General features: G+C 39.6%; 1 protein-coding gene across 2 annotated transcripts in view; it reads right to left on the minus strand.

The window, feature by feature from the left end:
• Positions 1-3,669: 3,669 nt before the first annotated feature.
• Positions 3,670-23,228, minus strand: part of TGFBR1 (transforming growth factor beta receptor 1) — a 98,528-nt gene continuing 78,969 nt past the window's right edge. For both annotated transcript variants that reach the window (XM_083188352.1, XM_083188353.1), the window contains 3 exons: positions 21,840-21,964; positions 10,379-10,509; positions 3,670-8,366 (listed from right to left, as the gene is read on the minus strand). In XM_083188352.1, coding sequence (XP_083044478.1) covers positions 8,241-8,366; positions 10,379-10,509; positions 21,840-21,964 — 382 coding nt within the window. In that variant the 3' untranslated portion in view covers positions 3,670-8,240. The remainder of the gene's footprint in view (positions 8,367-10,378; positions 10,510-21,839; positions 21,965-23,228) is intronic.

Genomic DNA, 23,228 nt, shown 5'->3' on the forward strand with positions numbered 1-23,228 from the left:
GGTATGAAAGCCCTGCTCACAAACTTACAATCTACGGGGAAATAGGCATCGATACACAAGGATAGATATTCTTTATTGCAAAACATCCACCACTTGTGTGCTCTATGATACAGTGACCCAGCAGTTTGGTCAGGAGAATGGAAAATGTGAAAAAGAAAGACAGGAGGATATGTTTGGCCTGTACAGTGGGGTGGGATGTGATTGGAAAGGAACGGCATATGAAGGTTAAGTGGCTGGTTCTGGAATTTGATAAGCTTGCATGAAGAGGTGAATTTTCAGGGAAAGCTTGTAAGTTTGGAGCCTGAAGAGCCTGTAGCCTCTCCCTGCTCGGCTCTCAATTAGCCAGCATCCTGCTGCCGTCCCCCGCACGGCTCCCTCCTCCTGCAGCTCCCCGGGGACTGCATATGATAAATCCATGCGATTTATGATATGCAAACCTTGGCACATCAAGTGCCTAATCGTGCTTCCCCCTCCCGGGGAGCTGCAGGGGAAATCAGAAACATAGAATAGTCTGCCCCTTTTTTTTAAACATGTTACTTCCAACCATATTTGATCCTTATTTTTTTGTAAGGATATCAATATGCTTATCCCAAGCATGTTTAAATTGTACTACTGTATTTGCATCTACCACCTCTGTTGGGAGGCTATTCCACTTATCTACTACTCTTTGTACCTAGGACAAGTCAGAATAAGGTCCTGGACAAATCTAAATGTAAAACTATTGCTATATGACATATTTTACCACCATAAACTGGTTTAGAATCCCATTTACTACAGTACATATTGATTTATTTTCCACTGCAATAACCCAAACATACATATTAGGATTTTGCTGTTGACGATTTCGCGAACTATCAAAAAGAACTCATACTTTAAATGGCTGTGAACGGTGTTGAAGTTGAATTGCATCTACACACACACTTTAGAGCAGGGGTGGCCAACCCGTGGCTCTTGAGCCACATGTGGCTCTTTTCTTAATGAGATGCGTCTCCTGCACACGCAGCACTGCCCCCTGCCTCCTCTGACTGTGGCACAGTCAGGAGGCAAGGGGCAGTGCTGCTGGTTTGGGAGCCAGCACACAGCGGAGTAGCGCACAATCACTGTGGTCTCTGTTAACGGCGGCTGTCAGCTCTTCCTGCTGAGGCCTGTTACCCATGACAGTCAACTCTACCATCTGCCCATCACCATGGTGACACACCGCTGAGCTCACTGTTAACATAGGCTCTTCCATCTGCCCCCCCCCCCACCGCCTTGGCATTCCCAGCCGTCTTGCTTGTATACAATTTTAAGAGGCAATGCCAGGGAAGACCCTTTTAGTGGCCATTTCAGCTCCTCAGGGGTGTGTTTATGCTGCTCTCTCCAGTGCTTTACCCTATTGGACCAGCTTCTTACCTAGGTTTGTTAGTTATTTTAGTCACTAGTGGTAGTGCTGCAAAAATAATACAGTAATGTCTCATTTGGTGTTTTAAATGTGTCACAATGTGCTATAAATACATTAAATGTGCTGCTAGTTTAAAAAAGTAATAAAAAAAGCATAAATGTGCTGCTAGTTTAAAGCTGAGCTGTCACAAGATGGTTTTATACAGCATAAATGTGCTGCTTTGTGACCTTGTGGAAACTTGACCACGCCCATTTTTTTGCATGGTATCGGCTTTTTGTCTTACCTGAACACACTTTTTGGCTCATTGCCTCTAATTAGTTGGCCACCTTTGCTTTAGAGTATTATGGCTGCCATTTGCGTTTGCGCATTTATGTAAATTGCGCACAGAGGAAGCAAGAGAATATGCGCTTGTTAATGGCAGTTATAGTGTAACACAGTCTTATATACTTATACTATTATAATAATAAATAGTCATTTAGCTTAAAAATGCACTACACATAGTTTAACTGTTTAACAGTTTAACTGTTAAAACCTCCTGTTTGGTATCAGTGTGTTTAGCATCTCATGCGCAGCATTCCGGTGTTTGAAGGGAAGTAGTAGCACGTATTATTTGCAGGTTATGAAATATAGTAATAATAATAACGAAGGCATTGCCACATGGAAAGGAGACATAATAACCAGTTTGAAACAGCTTTATGGAAGGACCCCTAGGGCAGGGTGACTAGCATGGAACAAAGACAAAACTGTACATCTGGACTAAGCCAATCAGAAAGCTGAACCCCCTGACCAATAGAAAACCTGCTGTTTTTCGATTTACTGTTCCCTGGGCTAGGAGATCATTAAGCTGTGATCGATCTTGACTACAGTCTCTTGGTCTAGGACGCGCTGCATATGTGTGATGGTAACGGTTACTATTGTATAGGTGTAGTTGCAGGATTGCTGATTGTGCTTGCATTTGTTTTCCAGTTCGTTGTTATTGTAATAATATATCTTTGCTTCATACTATGTTACTATTGTGTTACATGGTTACCCCTTTATGTCCGCTAGGGACTAAATACATATGATTATTGGTTTGGACCTTTAATAAAAACGTATCCATCTGTCTTGGCTAACTTATTACTTGGAGCTGAGGGAGCATCAGAGACAACTGCATATAGTATGCATAACCAAAAAAGGAACTTCTTTATTCTACACATCCTATACATAGATTAGAAATTAAATTTGATAGCAGAGAAGAACCATTTTGCCCATCTAGTCTGTAGCTAACCATATTGTTACCCCAAACCCTATTTGATACTTCTTTCTTTGTAACAATGTTGATCCCATGACACTTTAAAATGCTCTACCCTAGTACATGCAACCTCTGACGGGAGGCTACTCCAGAGTAACTCCACTTATTTTTTTATTAAATAATCTTTCCTTAAAGTTTCAGTGCAGTGAACTTTGCAATAAGATAATTATCCACTAGTGCATTGGAATTGTCGGTTTAGATTGACAATATATTGATGAACATCTATGTACTACACATACTTTTAATAAGCTATATTCCTTCACAAAATAACAGATTTGTAATTATATGGGGGGTATTTTTTCAAAGCATGGAGAAAGTAGTCATAGAAAAGAGTAACCAGTTTCCAACAATTGCACTGGACTGTTTGGAAAAATAATAGTAACTGATTAAATACTTTAATTTTCTCCACTTTCTCAATGCTTTGAAAAATACTCCCCTTTATATCTAAATTTGTTAAAATAGGTGTAAAAAATGCCAAGCAAACATTTATTATTCTTCATAATGACTTGTAATGGTTTACCTGTTATAGGAAATATAATTTTTTTTTTTTTTTTTTTACACATTTTGTAATTTTTATAACACTGGAATTTTTAGCTGATATTTTGCGCATCTCTCACAGAGATTTTGGCACTCAAAGTTTTAAAAAGCATATTTACCCATATGAACACTTTCATGATTTGGCTATGGTCTAGCATACAGAAATGTTAGCCCCATATACACAGCTATATGTAGCTTTAGATATAATGCCTATCGACTGTGCTGTACAGCTGATGTGATAGCTTTATAACAACGTAGTACACACCAACCAGTAGGCTTGACATAGATATATATATATATATATATATATATATATATATATATATATATATCTTCTAGTTCTAGTGTGTACCCAAGCTATGTTTCTATATTTTAATTTATAGTCCAAGCAGCTTTACACATTGAACAAAAAGGCGTGTTTAATTCCCTTAATGGGACAAAGCACGAGCACACACAAATGTCAATAGTATGATGTGAAAAATACTTGCATTGCTTTATTTCTTCTACAGTTCTACAATAGGTTAGCATTCAACATTTACAAAGCTAATTTACTATTTACAAGAAACTTGTAGTGTTCATTCTACAAATATAATACAATAAAACAGAAATTATACATACACGTTAGTGAAAGTAATAGACACTAATAGAAAAGATTTGAAAACATTTAAAATTGTTAACACAAGGATTTTCAATATACTGCTGAAAATCTGTGCAATGGTCACTGCAAGTGATTATGCAATGAGAAAAATATATTCAAATATAAAATACAGGACTGTGGAACCAATGTAATTTAGAACTGTGGAAAATAATTGCATGAACAAATGAATGCACATTAACATTTATGTAAATGAGGTAAAATACATTGGGCTTTTTAACCAGAGTCCAGGAAGCAGGTCCCATCATACAACTGGTTTGAAAATAAAAGGCTTAAAATAAGTAACAATAATTTAATGCATGTAATATAACCATGTAAAAAAGGAGAGTAAAAAAAAATATTAAATGGAATGAATTTCATGACATTGTGTATACCTGTATATTTGTTTTCAGCAAGAGATTTAATATGTATTTTTAAAGTCACCAGAGTACATACACTCTATTTTTGCCAACCTGAAAATTTCATGTAACATAAGAGTTTTATAAAAACTGGGTTTAAAAAATGTTTTTAGAATTTGATCCTAGAATGTATTACGAAGATTTCAAAAGAGTTCAAGCCATAGATATAAAGTTAAAAAATCTTAACTTTTCTAGCTATTAATATGCTGCTATGCAAAAAGAATATTGTTAAGGGGTATCCAAGTACTGTAAACTTTAAAAAGTGGTTTGCTATATAGTTTCCTTATTTGGGAAATTGCTACTGGTTTTGAATTGGTCCTTGTGTTAAGAAAGAGCAAGGTGGTTAGTAGACTGGTGGTCAGTCAGTAGAATAAGGCTGAAATACAACAAAAACTGTATAGGACTAAAAATATTGATTTTCTATGAAAAAAGGTTTTTAGATTAGAAAAAAAAGACAAATTTACAAAACCTTAAAAAAGTGTACACAAAATGCAGCAGCATTCACTATCAAACACTACCTGATACTTGCACTTCCCTACTTCATATATTACTGTTTAACCCTTTGAGTGTCAAGTGAATTTGTCAAAATATTTGTGAAAATTGACAATTTTTAGTCATCAGAATGACCTGTAATGTTTACTTAAATATAGGAAACATTTTTATATATATATATATATATATATATATATATATATATATATATATATATATATATATATATATATAACATTTTTATTTGAATTTATATAACAATGTGAGCAACGCAGGCATTTTTAGTTGATATTTTGCACATCTTTCCGATGTTGGCACTAAAAGGGTTAAAATGAAAGGTTTACCAGGAAAATGCCATAAATGGAAAGGCAGCTTTATGTTCTAAGGAACATTAGGAATCGCTGAGTTAAAAATACATCTCAAAAGCATGAGCGTATATATATATATATATTTTTTTTTTAATCCTACATGTACAATGTAGGGAGAAAAGGGAAAAACACACAAACCCCCCACCTATAACATATTTACAGTCATAACAAAATGAGATTCTTTAAAAATGTTAGTTATCAGAAATTCACAATATTTAGCAAAATAGCTTTGAAATAAAAAGTTTTTTTATAGACTGAACAAACAAAACAATATGTTATAAAGTAATACTGTTTAGGCAAAATAATGGATGAACAAATATACTCTTGTTTCCTTAACTAATTTATAATGAATGGTCAAGCAATTAAGATTAAATTATAAATGGCTGGACATATTAAATATAAAATATGAAATGCTGCAAAAATGTATGTCATATACTGTAAACAGGGATGACAAAGAAAACAGGCAGGTAACTAGTAAACAATATAATAACCACACATGAAAATTGCATTTATATACACACACACACACACACACACACACACACACACTACAAAATCCTATTTGGTACTCTAGATATTTTAGGATATCAAATACTGAAACAGATCTACATTTTTTCAATTACTTCAGTATTTGAAATGTACCAATTTAAAAAGAAAGTAGTTTGCATATATGCTTTTTGGTCTTCCATTAGAACATGCAATAACACAATGTCAATATGTACTTTTAACAGTGTACCAAAACAATGAAATCAGAAAAGTCCAAAATGTGATAACATTTTAACACCGTAAAACAAATCATTTGCATAATTTAAAGCCCACTTGAAACATGTTTCATATAATCTACATACAAATACCTTAATGAATGATTTCTGATTCTAGACAGAAAAAAAAATAAAAAAAATAAAAGGATTTTATTTAGAATGCTTTGGGTTTGTAAACCCAGTGTGCTTCTGATCAGGTTAATGCCTAAATTTAAAAAAGGACAACAATTTTATACAGCTCTTACTTAAACAGTTTGAAGGACAAACTATGAATAAGTAAATGCACAAATCGCATCTCTCAAGATTTGGATCATACCATTCCTTTATCAAAACTTAATAGAAAGCAATATTACATTATTAACACACAACATAAAAAAAAAAAAACACATCTTTCGGTACTTATTTCCTAGCACGGCGCCCGTCACAGGTGATCGCATACCTTAACTTAAGGTATGCGATGGACGTGACCGACGCGTTTCAGGGCTATTTTTAGCCTTTTCACCGACAATTAAAAAATCGCGTCCATTGCATGCCTTAAGTTAAGTCATGGGATGCGATGGACGCGATTTTACATAGAGAACAATGTTAAATGGGCCAATGGACCCGATTTTTCATTGTATAGCCACCCTTATGGGTATTTGACATGACAAATCCCCCCCCCCATTGTTAACGCCAACCCGAAGCGTGGTGAGCGGCGGCGGTTCGCTCGCCACGCTTCGGGTTGGCGTTGATCGTGGGGTCGCGTTAACAATGGGGGGGGGGGGGGCATTTGACCCATCAGGGTTGGGAAACAATAAAAATTGGGGTCTGGGGGCCATTTAACATTGGGGCCAATGTAAAATCGGGTCTCAGGGACCATTTCACATTGATTCCAATGTAAAAATCGCGTCGATCGCATCGAATGCGATGCACGCAATTTTTTTGGACCCGATGGATACAATCTTGATCGCAGGTGCTGTGCTAGGAAATGAGTACCCATCTTTCTTAAAACAGATTTATGTCTAAGCATCAGTCATGGGTTTGGGGTGGGTTCTGGTCAGCTGCCAGAACTGTGCTTGGCATCAAAATCTACAGACATGTTTGTGTTCAGATACTGACTGTAAATGCATGGAGCAACTAACACAAATGCAATACAATCTAAGCCCATACACACGGGGTGGCGGGATCCCTGTGCTGAAGCACAGATTGCTCAGCACACATCACTGGCACACATACGATGCACCAACTATGTTTGCTGAGTGATTTGTGCAGACCAGTGTTCTCACTAGATTTTGACCGCATCAAGCAATGGTGAAGCACGGGACAAACATCGCTATGATGTGTACACGGGGCGATGTGTGCTTAATTTCTAATATAGTCAGATCTCTTAGAATTAGCGCTGCAATCACCTCTGTGTAGGAGCCTTAAAGATTAGCTCTTTAAATTTATCAGTCAAGTGCAATAAGATAATGAAAGATTTTTGCCATTTATGACACTTCTGTTGAAGCCTGGCTAGTCCAGATCTATGACAGTCTACCCCAATAGGCATTGAGAGTCTTCCTTAGTTCAAATTTCACATAGGTAGCATGTTGTCCAATGACAACCATCTACCACCAAGAACAAAGACAGTCTCCTCTTAACATGGAGAAATGTTGAAATATGAAACACTCAAGACAACCCCAAGAAAATGTACAAAACACTTCTTAGTCTTTTGAAACAGGTGCTTTTTTTCTTTTAGTTCAGTAACCAATATCAATTTATGTGCATATCATAGAAATTGTTGCATAAAATCTTAGGTACTGTTAACAATAAATTCTTTACACATATACATACACTGAGTGTGGCACTTACCAGTAATACAATTACTTTGAAGGCATGTCGTGTAGTACTGTATAAAAACTGATTTGCATAAGTAATGTCTCCAAAACAGCATTGGGTATTTTTAATACTTAAAGGCTGTTAAATGGTATGGTAAACTAAGCTAAAGAACAATACTAAAATGTATAAAAAGTAAATAAAAAATAAAATAAAAAAAGACAGACAGATGTTTTTAAATGTCCAGCAGTTTGTCATGCATGGATATACAGTCAAGCTGTGTACGGAGTATAAAATGAGGAAAAATCCAGCAGTTTAATTTGTACCATTCTTTGAAACATTTAAAATGTCCTGGGAATATGGTGATCTCAACATACAGTATATATGGAAAGTTATCTGCTGTACAGTATGTACTGTATGTCATGGGCCTCGAGTCTATCCTATGACGTTTCAGAAAGGCAGCAATGCCAGACTATTCCCTCAACGAGGTAGAACTAGTTTTCTTCCAGTCAGGCAAGCCAGTTTAAAAAAAATGGATGCGCTTCTGTTCAGGACTACTGTAGTTACATTTTTATTCCTTCTTGTTGACTTAGTTGTGAAAGGGTTTTCTTGATGCGCAAAGCAGTAAGCCGTGCTGCCCCATTTGCATACCAACATTCTCGCATTATCTTGGCCATCACACGCAATGCCTGGCAAGGAAAAAAAATGCACTTGAAACAAATAAAATAATTTTTTATCAAATGTATTTGACAAAACTTGATCACATAAATCCTGCCTAAGAAAAAAGTAAACTATACACAATTACATAGAACATGACAAAAAAAATAGTATTCACCACATTGACAGTATAACAAAGTAAAATATACTGTAGCAATTACCAACAAAGCCTAATGGCACAAAGCATACATAGAGGAAAATACATTTAAGGGACCATTGAATTTAATATAGTTAATATTTTGCATGTAGTTTACTCATGGTTACATTTTGCTTTGGACTTCAAATAAGCATTTTTGTAAACATGATGTCTAAAAATATATAAATGTACTAAAATAGTAACACGTTTACTGAAAAGTATACATTTGAGCAAATTTAAGGAAACGCAATCCTCCGTTATTTTTGGTCAAAGTAGAAAGCACGACTAAACCCAAACAAAATTACAATACAAAAACTACAATTGTTGCTGGCCTACGTTCTACGTTTTGCAATTACAACCAGTCATGATTACTTTTTCTAATAAGATGTTGCTGTCAAATATGTTTTCTGCCAAGCTAGAATGTAAGTTTGAGATCCCACTGAAGTTGTTTAGAATAGAGAAATAATAAAAAAAAATATCACATATACAAACCTTTACTCCAATTATAAAAATAGGAAATTGCAAAAAAAACAACAACAAAAACAAACAGCTATCCTGCTAAAAGATGGAAACCGGCGCTTAATCCTGTTAACTCAAAGTACTATTAATTCCACTACTTAGTGGTTAGTTGACATATACCAATATACGTACAGGAGAAAAAAAATAAAAAGATATTCAAAAAAAGTGTCTCCTATGCGTATAGGGTTCAGGCAGCGTGGGAAGGAAATGCCAATTCCCAATATGATAACAAAGAAGAAAAATACATGTACACACGCTAGAAATAATGTATAAAATATATTTTACAATTTAGACAAATATGATTTTCACTGGCCAGTGATACTGATCAATATTAAAAACCAATAGGCATATATTAATAATGACTAAACATCAAAAGAAAAAAATATATAAATAAAATAAATTACGAATAAACAATATAAAAATGCATACAAAGATGGCTCAAGATTTTGTTAATGTGTGGCCTCTGTTGGTTGAATTGTATCCAGATATTATTGGATCCTTCCTGTCGACAGTATGTCGGCCATTTTTAAAAGGACACTGTTTAGTGCACAGGAGAATTCTATACAGCCCACTGTCTGGCCAGACAACACCCAACTACTGGTTGGTATGCTGAGGAAGCTTTTTTGCGAAAGCGTACGCTCGACTAACTACACACCTAGTGTATCTAATACCCCACTTTCCCCTCCCCACTTACAAACTGTATATATATTTGTTGTTGGCTACATTGGGGTTTCCGTTGGACATGGTCCCCAATCAGTACACTGACACGGTCTCTGGCGCCAGAGCCGTGTGTGTCCCTGCCTGTTCTAGATCCACATGAGCGAGGGAGTGCACACAGGCACACCTCAGACTCAGCTCTGCGGTTGGAACGCAGGTTGTGGAACTACTGGCTCCAGCAAGCCTAACAGCAGCGCTGAAACGGCATCACATCCGTGTTCAAGCGCGTGCTGGTGGCTGCACTGAGTGAGCCTCAGGACTATTGTGATACATTGTATATGATAAAGTTACAAACCTGACTTATCCACATTACATGACTTTGGTAATATAAACAAGTCTTCCGTGCCACACTATATCTATTATAAATAATAACGGTGATAACGGGTAGTGGGGTCCCGCTAGGTGAGGATTCTTATCCTTTTTAAAAATCACTATTTGTTGTCTTATGTGTTGTCCAGTCCTTTTTATATCTTCGCAACTATTTTAAATGAACTCAATAAAAGTGATGTTTTACTAAGTATTATTTCTCTAGGTGCACCAAGAAAAGGCACTCTTTTCTGTCCTCCTTAAAATAAAGCCAGGGAAGGGTGTTCATTTTAGATTAATACTTACTTCACAACTTTGCCATCTGTTAGGAATGTTTGGTCTTAGTTTCTGGTCACAAACCACTTTCCTCATCTCCTCAACGGATGGGTCAGAGGGTACAAGGTCATAATACGGTAACTGATAATCTTCATGTATTCCTGTTCAAATACAGTAAATATAAAATGTTAACAAAAAATAAAACACATTATTGATGCAATATCAGTTACCGGTCATGCTTTGTTACATAATCCAGCTGTGAATGGATCACAGCTATGCTTCACTATTGACATTTGTTTTTCAAAAGAGTAATTTTAAGCTATCAAATAATTATAACAACAAATAATACAAAAATATATAGAATACATACGCATACTTGGACAAACCACAGTAACCCACGCATAACAGAAATTCTTAGACAAGAGGTGAATGAACATAAAGCTCATAGTGGCCAGAGAACAGTAAGAAGTTCTATAGTTGTATAAAGTAGCCAAGGGCAGTAAGGCCAATCTAAACTGTTACGGTATAAATGGTAGACAATGTTTAGGTCGACAGTGATTAAGTAAAATGGGTGAAATACCTAAGGTCAACATTTTTTTGGGTTCTACTTCAACATGGAAACTATAAAAGTGTACCACTGCACTCGCCATGCTTTGGGGGGTAGAGCTCGCCACACTAATATATTCCCACTCTTGGATAGAAAAGTATGAAAAACCATCTTTAAAACACATAACAAAAAAATGCATGTCGAGCTTATCCATGTCAACCATAAGTTAGTCCAGGGCTTGACACCCCCCCCCCCCCCTCTCCACGTCGTGGAGTGTCCTCAAAAGTGGGAAGCCAGGGATGTCACCACGGCTCCAGCCGCCCGCCTGCAGCCCATGCTGTTACCTACTGCCCAGCGTACCCTCAGTGTGGCACTTGCTGAGAGGGAGTCTGCTAAGCGTAAGTGCGGCGGCCGGCTTCCCCTGCCCTGCGCTCACTAATTCCTGCCTGCTGATGCTGCAGACCTCAGGAGGGTGTCTTTCTCCTTTAGTGATTATCGCCGCAGCTACCCGCCTGTTCTATATGTGTGGTCCCACTGCCATGCTCAGCCATCTGTACTGCAGCCCGGGGCACAGCACAGTCTGTAGACTGCTGAGCTGATGGTGGCGGAACCACACATCTAGTACAGGCGGACTGAGCAGCACAAGTAGTTGTGCATGTTCCCAGCAGGTGGTGGTGCCTAGCCCTCCTACTGCCGCTAAGGCACTGCTGCAGCTGCCCCTTTGCTGATTGCGTATTTAACACTAGAGAGTTTCCTGTACTTGTTATTAGAGGATGGGTCCAGGAAGGTGGGGGCTCAAAAATGGTTGGGGGGGGGGGGGGTGTTTCACCAAATTACTGCCTTGCCCCAGGCATGAGAAATCCTGCGTCTACTTCATTGCGGCAGTTGGTGAGAGGGCACCTGCTAAATGTAAGTGCGGGGGCCAGCTATCTTAAATCTGCTCTCCCCTGCCCTTAGCTCTGTACACCTTGCATTTACCCCTGGCAGACCATGTTAACTCCATTGGCAACAAGCACGTAAGTGGAACCTATGTGGCATAATATGTCATTACAGCATGTGGTATTATATGTTATAGGCATTACAGGGTGTGGTGTATAGTGTAATGAGCATTATGATGTTTGGTATAAATGTGTAATGGACATTACAGCGTGTGGTATATGTGTAATGGTCATTAGAGTGTGCATACATTTTTGGTGGACGCACCCACGGTCCCTATTAATATATCTGCTCCTACATTTTCATCCTGGCTTCTAGACTTTAAAGAAATTTGTCAAGCCCTGAGTTAGTCGACCTAGTCACTATAGTAAATAGTGACTGTCAACCTAGACATTGACTACCCAGTGACTGAATTCCCCATCTAAACTAGTGCTAATGACAAAATTCCATTTAGGAGTATTTACAACCACTGGTATACAATTTCTTAAGAATCTTTGAAAAACATTAACATGATGTCGGAAAAAAGGCAATCTAAATATTATTTCAGATGGCTATTGTATGCAGGGACCTTTTGTTTTTCTTTGAGACCTTTGGTTTAGTAGCATATCATAGTTAAGAACCAGATAGGATAAATGCATGCAATGCTATTAGCTAGTATAAGCTGAGCCAGTAACAAGGGTGGAGAGTCTAAAGCACCAGTGGTTTACACAATTGATCACTACAAGGCTACTAGTGTGGTAGTGAGTGAAAATTATGAGAATAGTTATTAAGCCAGGGACTTGTACTCCTGAGGTCTCCATATAGACAAATTCTAAATAAATTCTAATACACATGCAACAAGACATTTATTTAGGGCTTTTCTCCAGCAGGTAAGGGCAGAGTATAGTCAGCCAAACTGGGAGGCAATGGATGAGCCATGAGGATATTGCACAAAAAGGAGTCAAATAGCCAAAGTTATGATGACAGGATATTAATTTAGGCTCAGGCTAAAGTCGTAAAATACAGAAATATGGAATTAGGATATGACCCTTACTTGGCGCACTGCTGCCTCTGGTTTGTACTAACCCGTAGTTATCACCAAATAACTTAAACAATAACACAGAACAAAAAAATTGGGAATTCCAAACTTCTTGAGACGCAACCAGTCCCGCTGTTATTCGGACCGTCAACACTTCACTCTTCGTATGTATGCAGTCTCACCATATGTGTATCCAAAGTTTTAGGAAAACATTTAGAAGGGAAACCAACAATAAGGTACAATTCAATGTATTAATGAGTGAATTTTACCACTGGGGTGAGATAGGTGAATAAAGAAAGGCATACCCTACTCACAGTGTGAATAGCGTAGTAAGTGCACGTAGCGTGTACTTTTATCCTCTGCTTGATTCTCTCTGTCTTCCTCTTCAACTCCAAATAGGGTGTGTATAAAAGAAGAAATAAATAACAAACAGTGGTGTGTGGATCTGTTTACTTTTTAGTGTTTGATATTTGTCACCCTTTGTGACAAAAGACTGGGACAAGATTATTTATCAGCGTACCTCACTCACCCTGTATACAGGGTAGGTACGCACATAAAGGTTTCTTTTCCCTTCAAAATAGGCAAATATAAGTGATAGACAATAAGATGGGAGGGCGTACCCCACTCACGGTAAAAATGGCGGAGTATATGCCCGTAGCAGTTTCTTTTCTAGTAATGTTGGCATACCAGACTTACGGTTATGTAAGTCTCTATGTTCATATAACGTTTTCTTTAGCGTCAGGTTGATAGTATAAACCGGTAGGTCCACATTTAGTCATCCGGCCAGTGTATAAAAAGGAAAAGAGATGAGGAAGCAGCTTAATATTCTTTATGGGGAGTGAAAATATCAACCTTCCCTCTTACAGCTATTCAGCAAGAATCAGCAAAAAATTTGAAAGCAGTTCCTTTTCCTTTTCAAAAATTTATTTAAACAAGAAGGTTTAAAAATCCTCCATCCACATGATGGTAGGATACCATAGAGTCCACAAAAACAATCCTCAAGACCCACAGCGGTCTTACAAAATATTTATAAAAACATGAAAAAATTGTAAAAAAAAATAATAAAAACGGATAAAATATACATACATCCAATGTAGGGTCAAAAGAGGTGATGGCTGCTCACACTCCACACTGGCTGTCGATGCGTTTCGGTGTAGAACACCTTTTTCAAGGCATGTCTTGCAAATAATTTGGAAGTCACAAAGAAAAGAAACTGCTACGGGCATATACTCCGCCATTTTTACCGTGAGTGGGGTACGCCCTCCCATCTTATTGTCTATCACTTATATTTGCCTATTTTGAAGGGAAAAGAAACCTTTATGTGTGTGCCTCCCCCGTATACAGGGTGAGTGAGGTACGCTGATAGTCTTGTCCCAGTCTTGTCACAAAGGGTGACAAATATCAAACACTAAAAAGTAAACAGATCCACGCACCACTGTTTGTTATTTATTTCTTCTTTTATACACACCCTATTTGGAGTTGAAGAGGAAGACAGAGAGAATCAAGCAGAGGATAAAAGTACACACTACGTGCACTTACTACGCTATTCACACTGTGAGTAGGGTACGCCTTTCTTTATTCACCTATCTCACCCCAGTGGTAAAATTCACTCATTAATACATTGAATTGTACCTAATTGTTGGTTTCCCATCTAAATGTTTTCCTAAAACTTTGGATACACATATGGTGAGACTGCATACATACGAAGAGTGAAGTGTTGACGGTCCAAATAACAGCGGGACTGGTTGCGCCTGAAGAAGTTTGGAATTCCCAATTTTTTTGTTCTGTGTTAAAGTCGTAAAATAGTCCACAAAATAATCTAGGTCATACCAATAATCATTATCATATTTGAGCTACACAGTGAGCACAATACGCTAGTGCAGTTGTTCCCAAACTGTGCTTAGGTACCCTAGGGTGCAGAGAGGCTCTTGCAGCGGTGCCTCGAGATGGTGGTCCAGACATAAATCTTGAAAGGGCAAAACCAGGGATGGTGGTTGCCAATTGTAAAACATGTGGACAATCAGTAGCACAACACCACAAAACGGACCCTAAAAAAGACATGTCACCACAATTTACTAGAATTTAATGTTTTTCAAAATTTAAAATCAATAAGAAACTTTTGGCCTAGGAGTTGTTCCCAAAACATGGGCTCTGAACGGATCCAGATTTTCTCTTCTTGACCATCTCTACCAAAAATTGCACACAGATTATTAATCAGTTCGGGCCAGTTTACTCAATGGATAACACTGGCACTGACGCTTTGTTTAGCACACAGTGCTATTCAGTGCGGTGTGTGGAGAGACCTGAGGTTCTGAGTGAAGCAGTATCACTCAGAAGGCTCTCCTTACATACATCGGTACGTGGGTAGGGCACTTAAGTCATGGAAAAAAGTCACATGACTTGCAGTTTCAAAATATGTAGATAAAGGCTTAGAGATTATTGAAAGCTTTTTACATCTCTGTTTAAGTGTGTAAGAGTATAATCTCTTTTCTCCAGCAGGTAAGGGCAGAGTATAGTCAGTCAAACTGAAGCTGGGAAGCAATGGATGAGCGATGAGGATATTGCACAAAAATGAGTCAAATAGCCAAAGTTATGATGACAGGATATTAATTTAGGCTCAGGCTAAAGTCGTAAAATAGGTGTAATGCTACACTTACTGTGCTTTTGGAGAATAATGAATAGAACCCCACTTGGATTCTTCAATACCAGTAAGATTTCCTGTTTACCAAAAGCTTGTCACAAGCAGTAAAAATATGAATAGGCATTATTATCTATTGATCTCACATTCCTCTGTAGCATTGCAGGGAATGACCTACTTCAAAAAGTTTATTCTGATGTTTTATATCCAAAAGGAGATACCAATTGGGCATTCGGTTGTAAAGTCATTTTCCGATATTGATCTGGTCGGAAGTGTCTGCGGCCTTCTTTTGGTAGAGTTGTATAACTGCAAGTTGTTCTAATTAGCGTGAATCTCATGTTTACTTGGAGAGATAGATATAGATATATGGAAGGAAGAAGAGATAGATGTGCGCTCTGTCTATTTCACCACTTTAGTACATTATAAATCATACAATGGTGCATAAGATTTATATTTATTCAAATTTTACAATGACAAAATATCAATAAAAATAAGTTTGTACAACATTTGATGCAGGTTACAACTTCAGATACAGTTTAATTCAGGTGAATGTCAACAGATCCAACTTCAAGGTACATGAAACTTATTAGGATACGATCCTAAGAAGTTTCATGTACCTTGAAGTTGGATCTGTTGACATTCACCTGAATTACACAGTATCCGAAGTTGTAACCTGCATCAAATGTTGTACAAACCTATTTTTATTGATATTTTGTCATTGTAAAATTTGAATAAATATAAATCTTATGCACCGTTGTGGTGAAATAGACAGAGCGCACAGAGCTAAAGTGGTGAAATAGACAGAGCGCACATCTATCTCTTCTTCCTTCCATCTTTCCCATCTAGTACCTATATTAACAGCTAGGTACGGTAGAAGTGCAGCTCACAAACCAGCGCAGAAAAAGGACCACACTCCCCCCACTTTTGAGATATATATATATATATGTAGTGTAATAAAATAAAGACAATAAATACATAAAAAATAGTAAAGATATTGAGTCTATGTCTGATAGTTATGTGATGTGGTGTTAATGAAAACATATTTAGACAAAAAAAATTAGGGCATTGATTTCAGATGTTTTTCTACTATAAAAATGCTTTTAGCTCAATACCTATATTCAGGCCATTTGGTTCGAATGTCTCCAACTGGAGGATCCACTTATCCGCAGTTTTTTCAATGAGGATATATTATCTCCTCCTCTACAATGGGGATTGACATTCTGTATAAAGGGATTCTGCTTTTCTAAAAAATGGCCGGAGACACGGTCTTCCAGTAGCTTTAGCAACCTATGCAGAAGCAAAAGCTGGGGGCTGCCACACCTGCATTAATGATCACAGATTTCAGAAGATGTTATAAACTTCCAATCAGTAGGATCTCTGAGAGTTGCCATCAGAATAGGTAAGGCAGGGCAATCTGGCTCCTTGATCTTAAAGGATGTATGGACAGATTTAATTAAGGCGTCCACCCTAGACTGGGTCATGCTCATCTGGTACGGAGGTGGAATCGTCCTCTGACCCCATAAATCCACCACTCCTTCGGAAACCGCTTCGGAGTCCAAATCCTCTGGATCTGGGAAAGATGTAGGATTAGCTCTAGAGGCTTTACGCTTAGATGGCACGCCAATAGATTATAGAAGGAGCTTGACATCTGAGCCAAACCCCACATGGGGTGATAATAGAGGGGAGACAAGGGGTTGCAGCAGCAGCTGTGAAGATGCAAGTTGCCATGCAAGCTCTCTCATGGCAGAAGAGAGGTTCAGCAGTCAGAATGGTCATTGAGGATGAGTCGCCAGGGTCGTCTGTAGAACAACAGACAGACACCACCATGGTCCTGTGTAACAGACGTTTTCTTTCACACAGTACATGTCTAGGCTCGTATCGCAGGAACGCCCTTCTCACCGCAAGAGGACTTGGGCTGTTAAGCATAGGAGCCCATGGAGACATGCTATAGGTCTTCAACAATACCAAAAACAGCTGCCCTGACCTGACAAATGATCACACAATTATCAGATTTAGTGCTAATACACCAGGTAGAAACAGGCAGAAAAAAAAAATCACACCAACACTCTGTACACACCCTGAGATAGTTTGGTAGTAGGGTATTAAATCTAGCCCTGGACTGTGAGAGCTGGTGGAGGCAGGGTGCCCTTCTCTCAGCATGCTATGGTAGTGGAAATAACCTGAGCAGCGTGTTCTGTTCTGTAGCGCATCTCCTGTTGAGGCTGGAGAGGAGGGGAGAAAAGACTCCCCCAGTGGAAAAACTGGATTAGGCTGCCATCCAGGGGTTGCTGGCAGAGAAACCGGGAAGCTCCACTACCTCCTGGAACCCCAGGGAACTCTATTAATGGCAGTACTGTTTAAAGATCATCCCTGTTGGTCTAATGGCTACGCAAATACTGTAGGACCAGGTGCTGCTGTCAGAACTGCCAGGAGAGCAGCCACTTATGTCAGTAACGCTGCTATAACAGCCAACCTCAAACCGGGAGCGCAACAAGTACACTGCTGCCACTAGTCACCTAAGGTGCTGCCTTCTGCCAGCATGTCTTTGCTGGAAGCAGAGGGTCTGCTTACCTGGTCTGGCCACAGCAGGCCCTAATGTGTTAATGGACGGCTGGCAGTTCTGACCATGTAAGCCATGGGTCCTCAAACTGCGGCCCTCCAGATGTTGTGAAACTACAAATCCCAGCATGCCTTTCCACAGTTTTGCTATAAGGGAGTGTTAAAATTGTGGCAAGGCATGCTGGGATTTGTAGTTTCACAACATCTGGAGGGCCAGAGTTTGAGGACCCATGATGTAAGCCATGTGAGGCAGCCCAGAAAAGTAGCCTGGTGTAATGTGCAGGTTTGCTCTATTACAATAAAGTTAAATAAAACTGAAGGATTAGCACAGGGCTGAACGCAGCCCTCCTTCGACAGGTCCTGTGCCCTGAGGCACCAAAGAAAAACTGGTGACCTGAAGGCGGGGTTTGGTCTTCACTCAAGAAGTTTTAACGCCTTGGTACCTGTCACTGTGGGCTCCGAGCACACCCATTGCCCACCATGGGAAAAAAGAAATAACATGTTTGAGAACTATTCAGCATTCAATGTATATGCAAAACATCAACTGCAATTCCCTTCTCTTTATGTATCAGTGAGACATATCAAATTAGTACTGATTGTGTAGCTTCAGAGTGAATTAAGCATGCATATGCATTGCATTAATTGGGCATACAAGCAGCTATTAAGTACCCTAGTGCCTGAGACCATCTAAAATGCTAAGCAAACAAGACACAAACTTAATTTATTTATAATTGATCCTGACTTTTGGGGATGTTCGTACACATGTGGAGCTCCTGGATCCCATCCCTGGCACCCTGGATAAGGGGTGCTTCATCATCATGCAGACAGAAGAAGACAGTGTCAGGACATCCTACAGGTGTGCACATTCCTTCTGCCATACCACCACCGAACACACATCCAGGTGAGGACAGAGTGAAGCGGATGGCCCCCGGCACGGCAGCCCTCCGGCCTGGAGACAGGTGGCGCAACAAACGGCCACAACCTCACCGGCCACTGCCCCCAGCGGAAGGATGCGGCGCACCCCCTAAACACCCAGGTGCAGCAGCGTGCCCTGTTTGCTGCAGCAGAGGAAGCTCCCGGCTAGTAGGCCCCCCCTCTCCCTACACGCTGGCTCAACCCCCCAGCCGCAGGGCCAGCCAGGGCACGGACACGCTACACACACATCCCCCAATGCCTTAAGTTCCATCCTGTGGTGTGATGTAGGGGAGATGGTCTGTCGAGCCCTTCTACTGCTGCCCATGAGCAGCATGATCAAGATTGCACCGCTAATGGCTGCCTAGGAATTGTGCCACTCAGCCATATGTACCCCCATGTCTCCCCTGTCTCTTACACTGCATAGAAACCTATAACTGTACTGTCTCGGCTTGTACTTGTGTATTATCAGGGCGCCCATTACGTAGTTTACGTAGTGGCGTATTGAGAATACCAATACAGCACTATGCTGGCTACGTAAACTACGTAAGTGGCTCTGGAGCCCTAAAAATACACAATGCTTAATACCCCCACTATCCACGTCAGTGTGGAGTTTATTTTATAAAGTGTGGCAAGCGCAGCGAGCCCCATGAGGGGACGCGGATATGCGTCCTCTCGCCACACTTTATAAAATCAACTCCACGCCGATGTGGATACTGGGGGTATGACGTGCATAGTGGGGGTATGAAGTGGATAGTGGGGGTAAAATTGCTGGTCTATACTTACCCTCCTCCGGCCCGGGCAACGCGTTGATCCCCGCTGACTCACACTGGGATCCACGGTGACACCCAGCAGTCACATTCAGTCCCCCTGCTCCGGCACTCGCCACGGACACTGTACGCAATTAGCATAGTACCGCCGGGGAGCAGGGAAACCATGTGATGCGCCACCAGCGGCACTATGCCGAATTACGTACAGCGTCCGCTGAGAGTGCCGGAGGAGGGGGACTGAACGTTGCTGCCTACGGGGAGTAACCGGCGCTGCCGCCAGGGAGTCATCGGGGATCGCTGCCCGGAGGAGGGTAAGTATAAACCACACTAGCCTGCTGCCTCCTGTATTATCACGGCACCCTGATAATACACAAGTACCACTGTTACCTACCTGGCTGCTGCAACAACCAGTGGTGCCGCCAATGGCTGCCAAGGTGCTGTGCAGCTCAGTGAATATATGTTCCCTGTGTGATTACTGTCTCCTGCTTATATGGTTACCTACTCGGCTCTTGTAACGACCAGTGGCGCTACTGATGGCTGTCTAGGCGCTGTGCAGCTCAGCGAATACGTTACTGTGTCTATAATCCCCAGAGTACATTTAGCGTATACCTGTATGTGTTATGTATATCTGTACTGTCACGGTTGAACGGTTACTTAAACGGCTGTTGCACAGCAATCCAAATCCAATTCCTAGTACATGCAAGTATACCTGGCCAATAAAGCAGATTCTGAAAAATACCTCTCAAAAACACATGGGCAGTCCTCACCTTCCCCAACAGTTTGAAGCATACTGTGTGTAAAATGAACATTTATTGCAGTTTAACCCCTTACTGCATGATATTTTCGATTTTGTTAAATAAAATCTGATTTATCGCAAGCGATTAATCCCATATAAATTGAGGAGAGCATGAGGTCCAGGCTGTGGGAGCAGCATCGCGCGGGACAGCAGGCCTATCTCTTGAATTTTTTTGTCACGCTCTGACGCCACTGTGCGCAGTGTTTGCTCAGCGCTTCCCGGACACTGCGGACGGGCCACCCTGCACCCGCAGCCCAGACCCCACCCCTTTCACATAGGTGTGTGCCAGCGGATTGGACCAGCACATTGTGGGTGCTAAAAAGCACACACGATGTGCCTCGGATGGGTCCGATCCAACAGATTGAACCTGCAGCAGGTTTAATCTGTAGGGTCTGACCTGATGCGCATCGCGTCGGATGGGGTGTCAAACATATCCAATTTGGGCCGATTTCTCGGCCCAATCAGTCTGAACCCGATTCCATCAAGCCTAACATCTGTCTGAGGTAGATCTGCTGTTGGGCCCTTTTTCTTTTTCATGTCGATAATAGCCCATCAAATCAAGTAACTAAATTCAACTAGTAAATTTGGGGAACTGTTGGAAAAAATGTTGGCAATCATGTAGCATTATACAGTACTATAAATAAAAAAATAAAAAACCTGTTTACTTCAATACTTAGCCATAGTTAGTGAATATAAACCCCAAAAGAATACATCAATGGGTAAGATACATTGCATTAAATCTGACTTCTAAATAGTGGGTCGGTCATATGTGGCACATACCCACTTTTGTTGATAAATGGTCATCATTTACCAGTAAGTCCACTTTTTTGCTGTGACATACATAGATTTTTTTTTACCAATCGGGCAGATGTAAATACTGACTGCTCTATTTTTACACTGAATAGTATCTCACTTTGAAGTAAAACCCCAACCAAATCTGACTCTCTCTGCACATGTTACATCTGCCCCACCAGCAGTACATATGGTTTTGTCCATTTGAGAAGGAATTTTCCAGAATAAGGGCCATGGTATCTTATTTTAAGCATAAATCTTATGCTTTTGACCACCGGGATCTTCCTGGGAAATCGTATACGATATTGCATGGAACATAAATCTTACCGTGTGTACGAACCTTATGAGCCGAAATATCTCATAACCTGGCCTAGAAAAAGACTACTTATGGTTAGATATTACATTTAAAAACACAAAACATAGTATTTAAGTACACTTGTTGTAAAGTAGATGGATGTTTTGTGAAATTAGCTGATAAAAAGACTATATAATAAAAAAAAAATGAAACCATACTTAAACTTACCACCAATTGAACAACGACGGGCTATTTCCCAAAACACTAATCCCATTGCATAGATATCTGCTCGCTTAAAAGACTCAAAATGCTTCATATTTATGCTGTCATCAAGGACCTCTGGAGCCATGTACCTATAATGCAGAATAGAATATTTTGCCAAAAGTCAGAAAAGTGTAAAAACGGATACATTTACATATAAACTATGTCCAGTGGGGAAAATACTTAAAGTTCAAACTTTTACGATCTAAATTTGTAGAATCCTGTCCCTCATCATCTTCTATCAATATTAAGCAAATTATACTGCGATACCTAAGTAGCTTCTCTTCTGACTTATCTGCATTATATTTATATACCGTATATACTCGAGTAAAAGGCGACTTTCAGCACATTTTTATGCTGAAAAAGCACCCACTCAGCTTATACTTGAGTGTATATAGTAACTAGTCAGAGACTGCTGTGGAGGGGACCGGCACGGCTATAGGAGACTCGGCGATGCTGGAGGAGGGAACCCAGCGTGGCAGAAGCTTCCACAGGTATCACAGGCCACGCCCTAACACGTTTCGTCAAAGACTTCGTCAGAGGGCGTGGCTCTGAAAACCCGAGGCGGCTAGAACAGGGATATCCTCCAATGAGGATCGCCTGTGGCGAATGACATCACCAAGCCATACAATGTAACAAGATAAAACATAAGATTTGCACATATTTTAAAAAGTAACAAATCGTTACATCAAGCAAAAAAAAAAAGCAGAGGCACTGTAACCATTATATATCAGGATCAGTGTCAAATAAAATGAACATGCCTATATCTTAATAAATGACAAAACATTTAAAATAGCAAAAAATATAGAATACAAATCGATAATACATAAAAAAATGTTGCAAAAAAGATTCAATATATACACCAAAGACTTAGTATTAAATTAGATTTGATTGTGGAAGTTTTTAAAGTGCTGGGGGACACTATGGTTCGTCAGGCCGTTTTTAATATTACGTAAGTGCTCTAATGCCCTAATCTCAAAGGCCTCTTTGTTTTTCCTACATAATGTAGGTCACATGTAATTCAACATACGTGGTATATGTACTGTCCTGTACAATTCGAGAAATTATGCATTTTGACTTTAGAAAGTTTTGGACTTAACAAATCTGAACCCCTAGATATATGTTTACAGATTTTACAATCGTTACAGGGAAAGCAACCTTTTATGTCCAAAAACGTAGAAGAAGGTCTAACACTGATTTCCTGTAACTGGCTTTTAGAAATCATATTCTTCAAGGTTCTGGCCTTTTTATATACAATACTAAGATTGTCTGAAAGCCAGTCTTTCATTAACGGATCTAGCTTGAGGGGATGCGGTCATTTGGTCAAATGCATTATGGTCGAATGTCATTACATCG

The sequence above is a fragment of the Crinia signifera genome, chromosome 5, assembly GCF_055691185.1.
Source record: "Crinia signifera chromosome 5, ASM5569118v1, whole genome shotgun sequence".
NCBI lineage: Eukaryota > Metazoa > Chordata > Amphibia > Anura > Myobatrachidae > Crinia > Crinia signifera.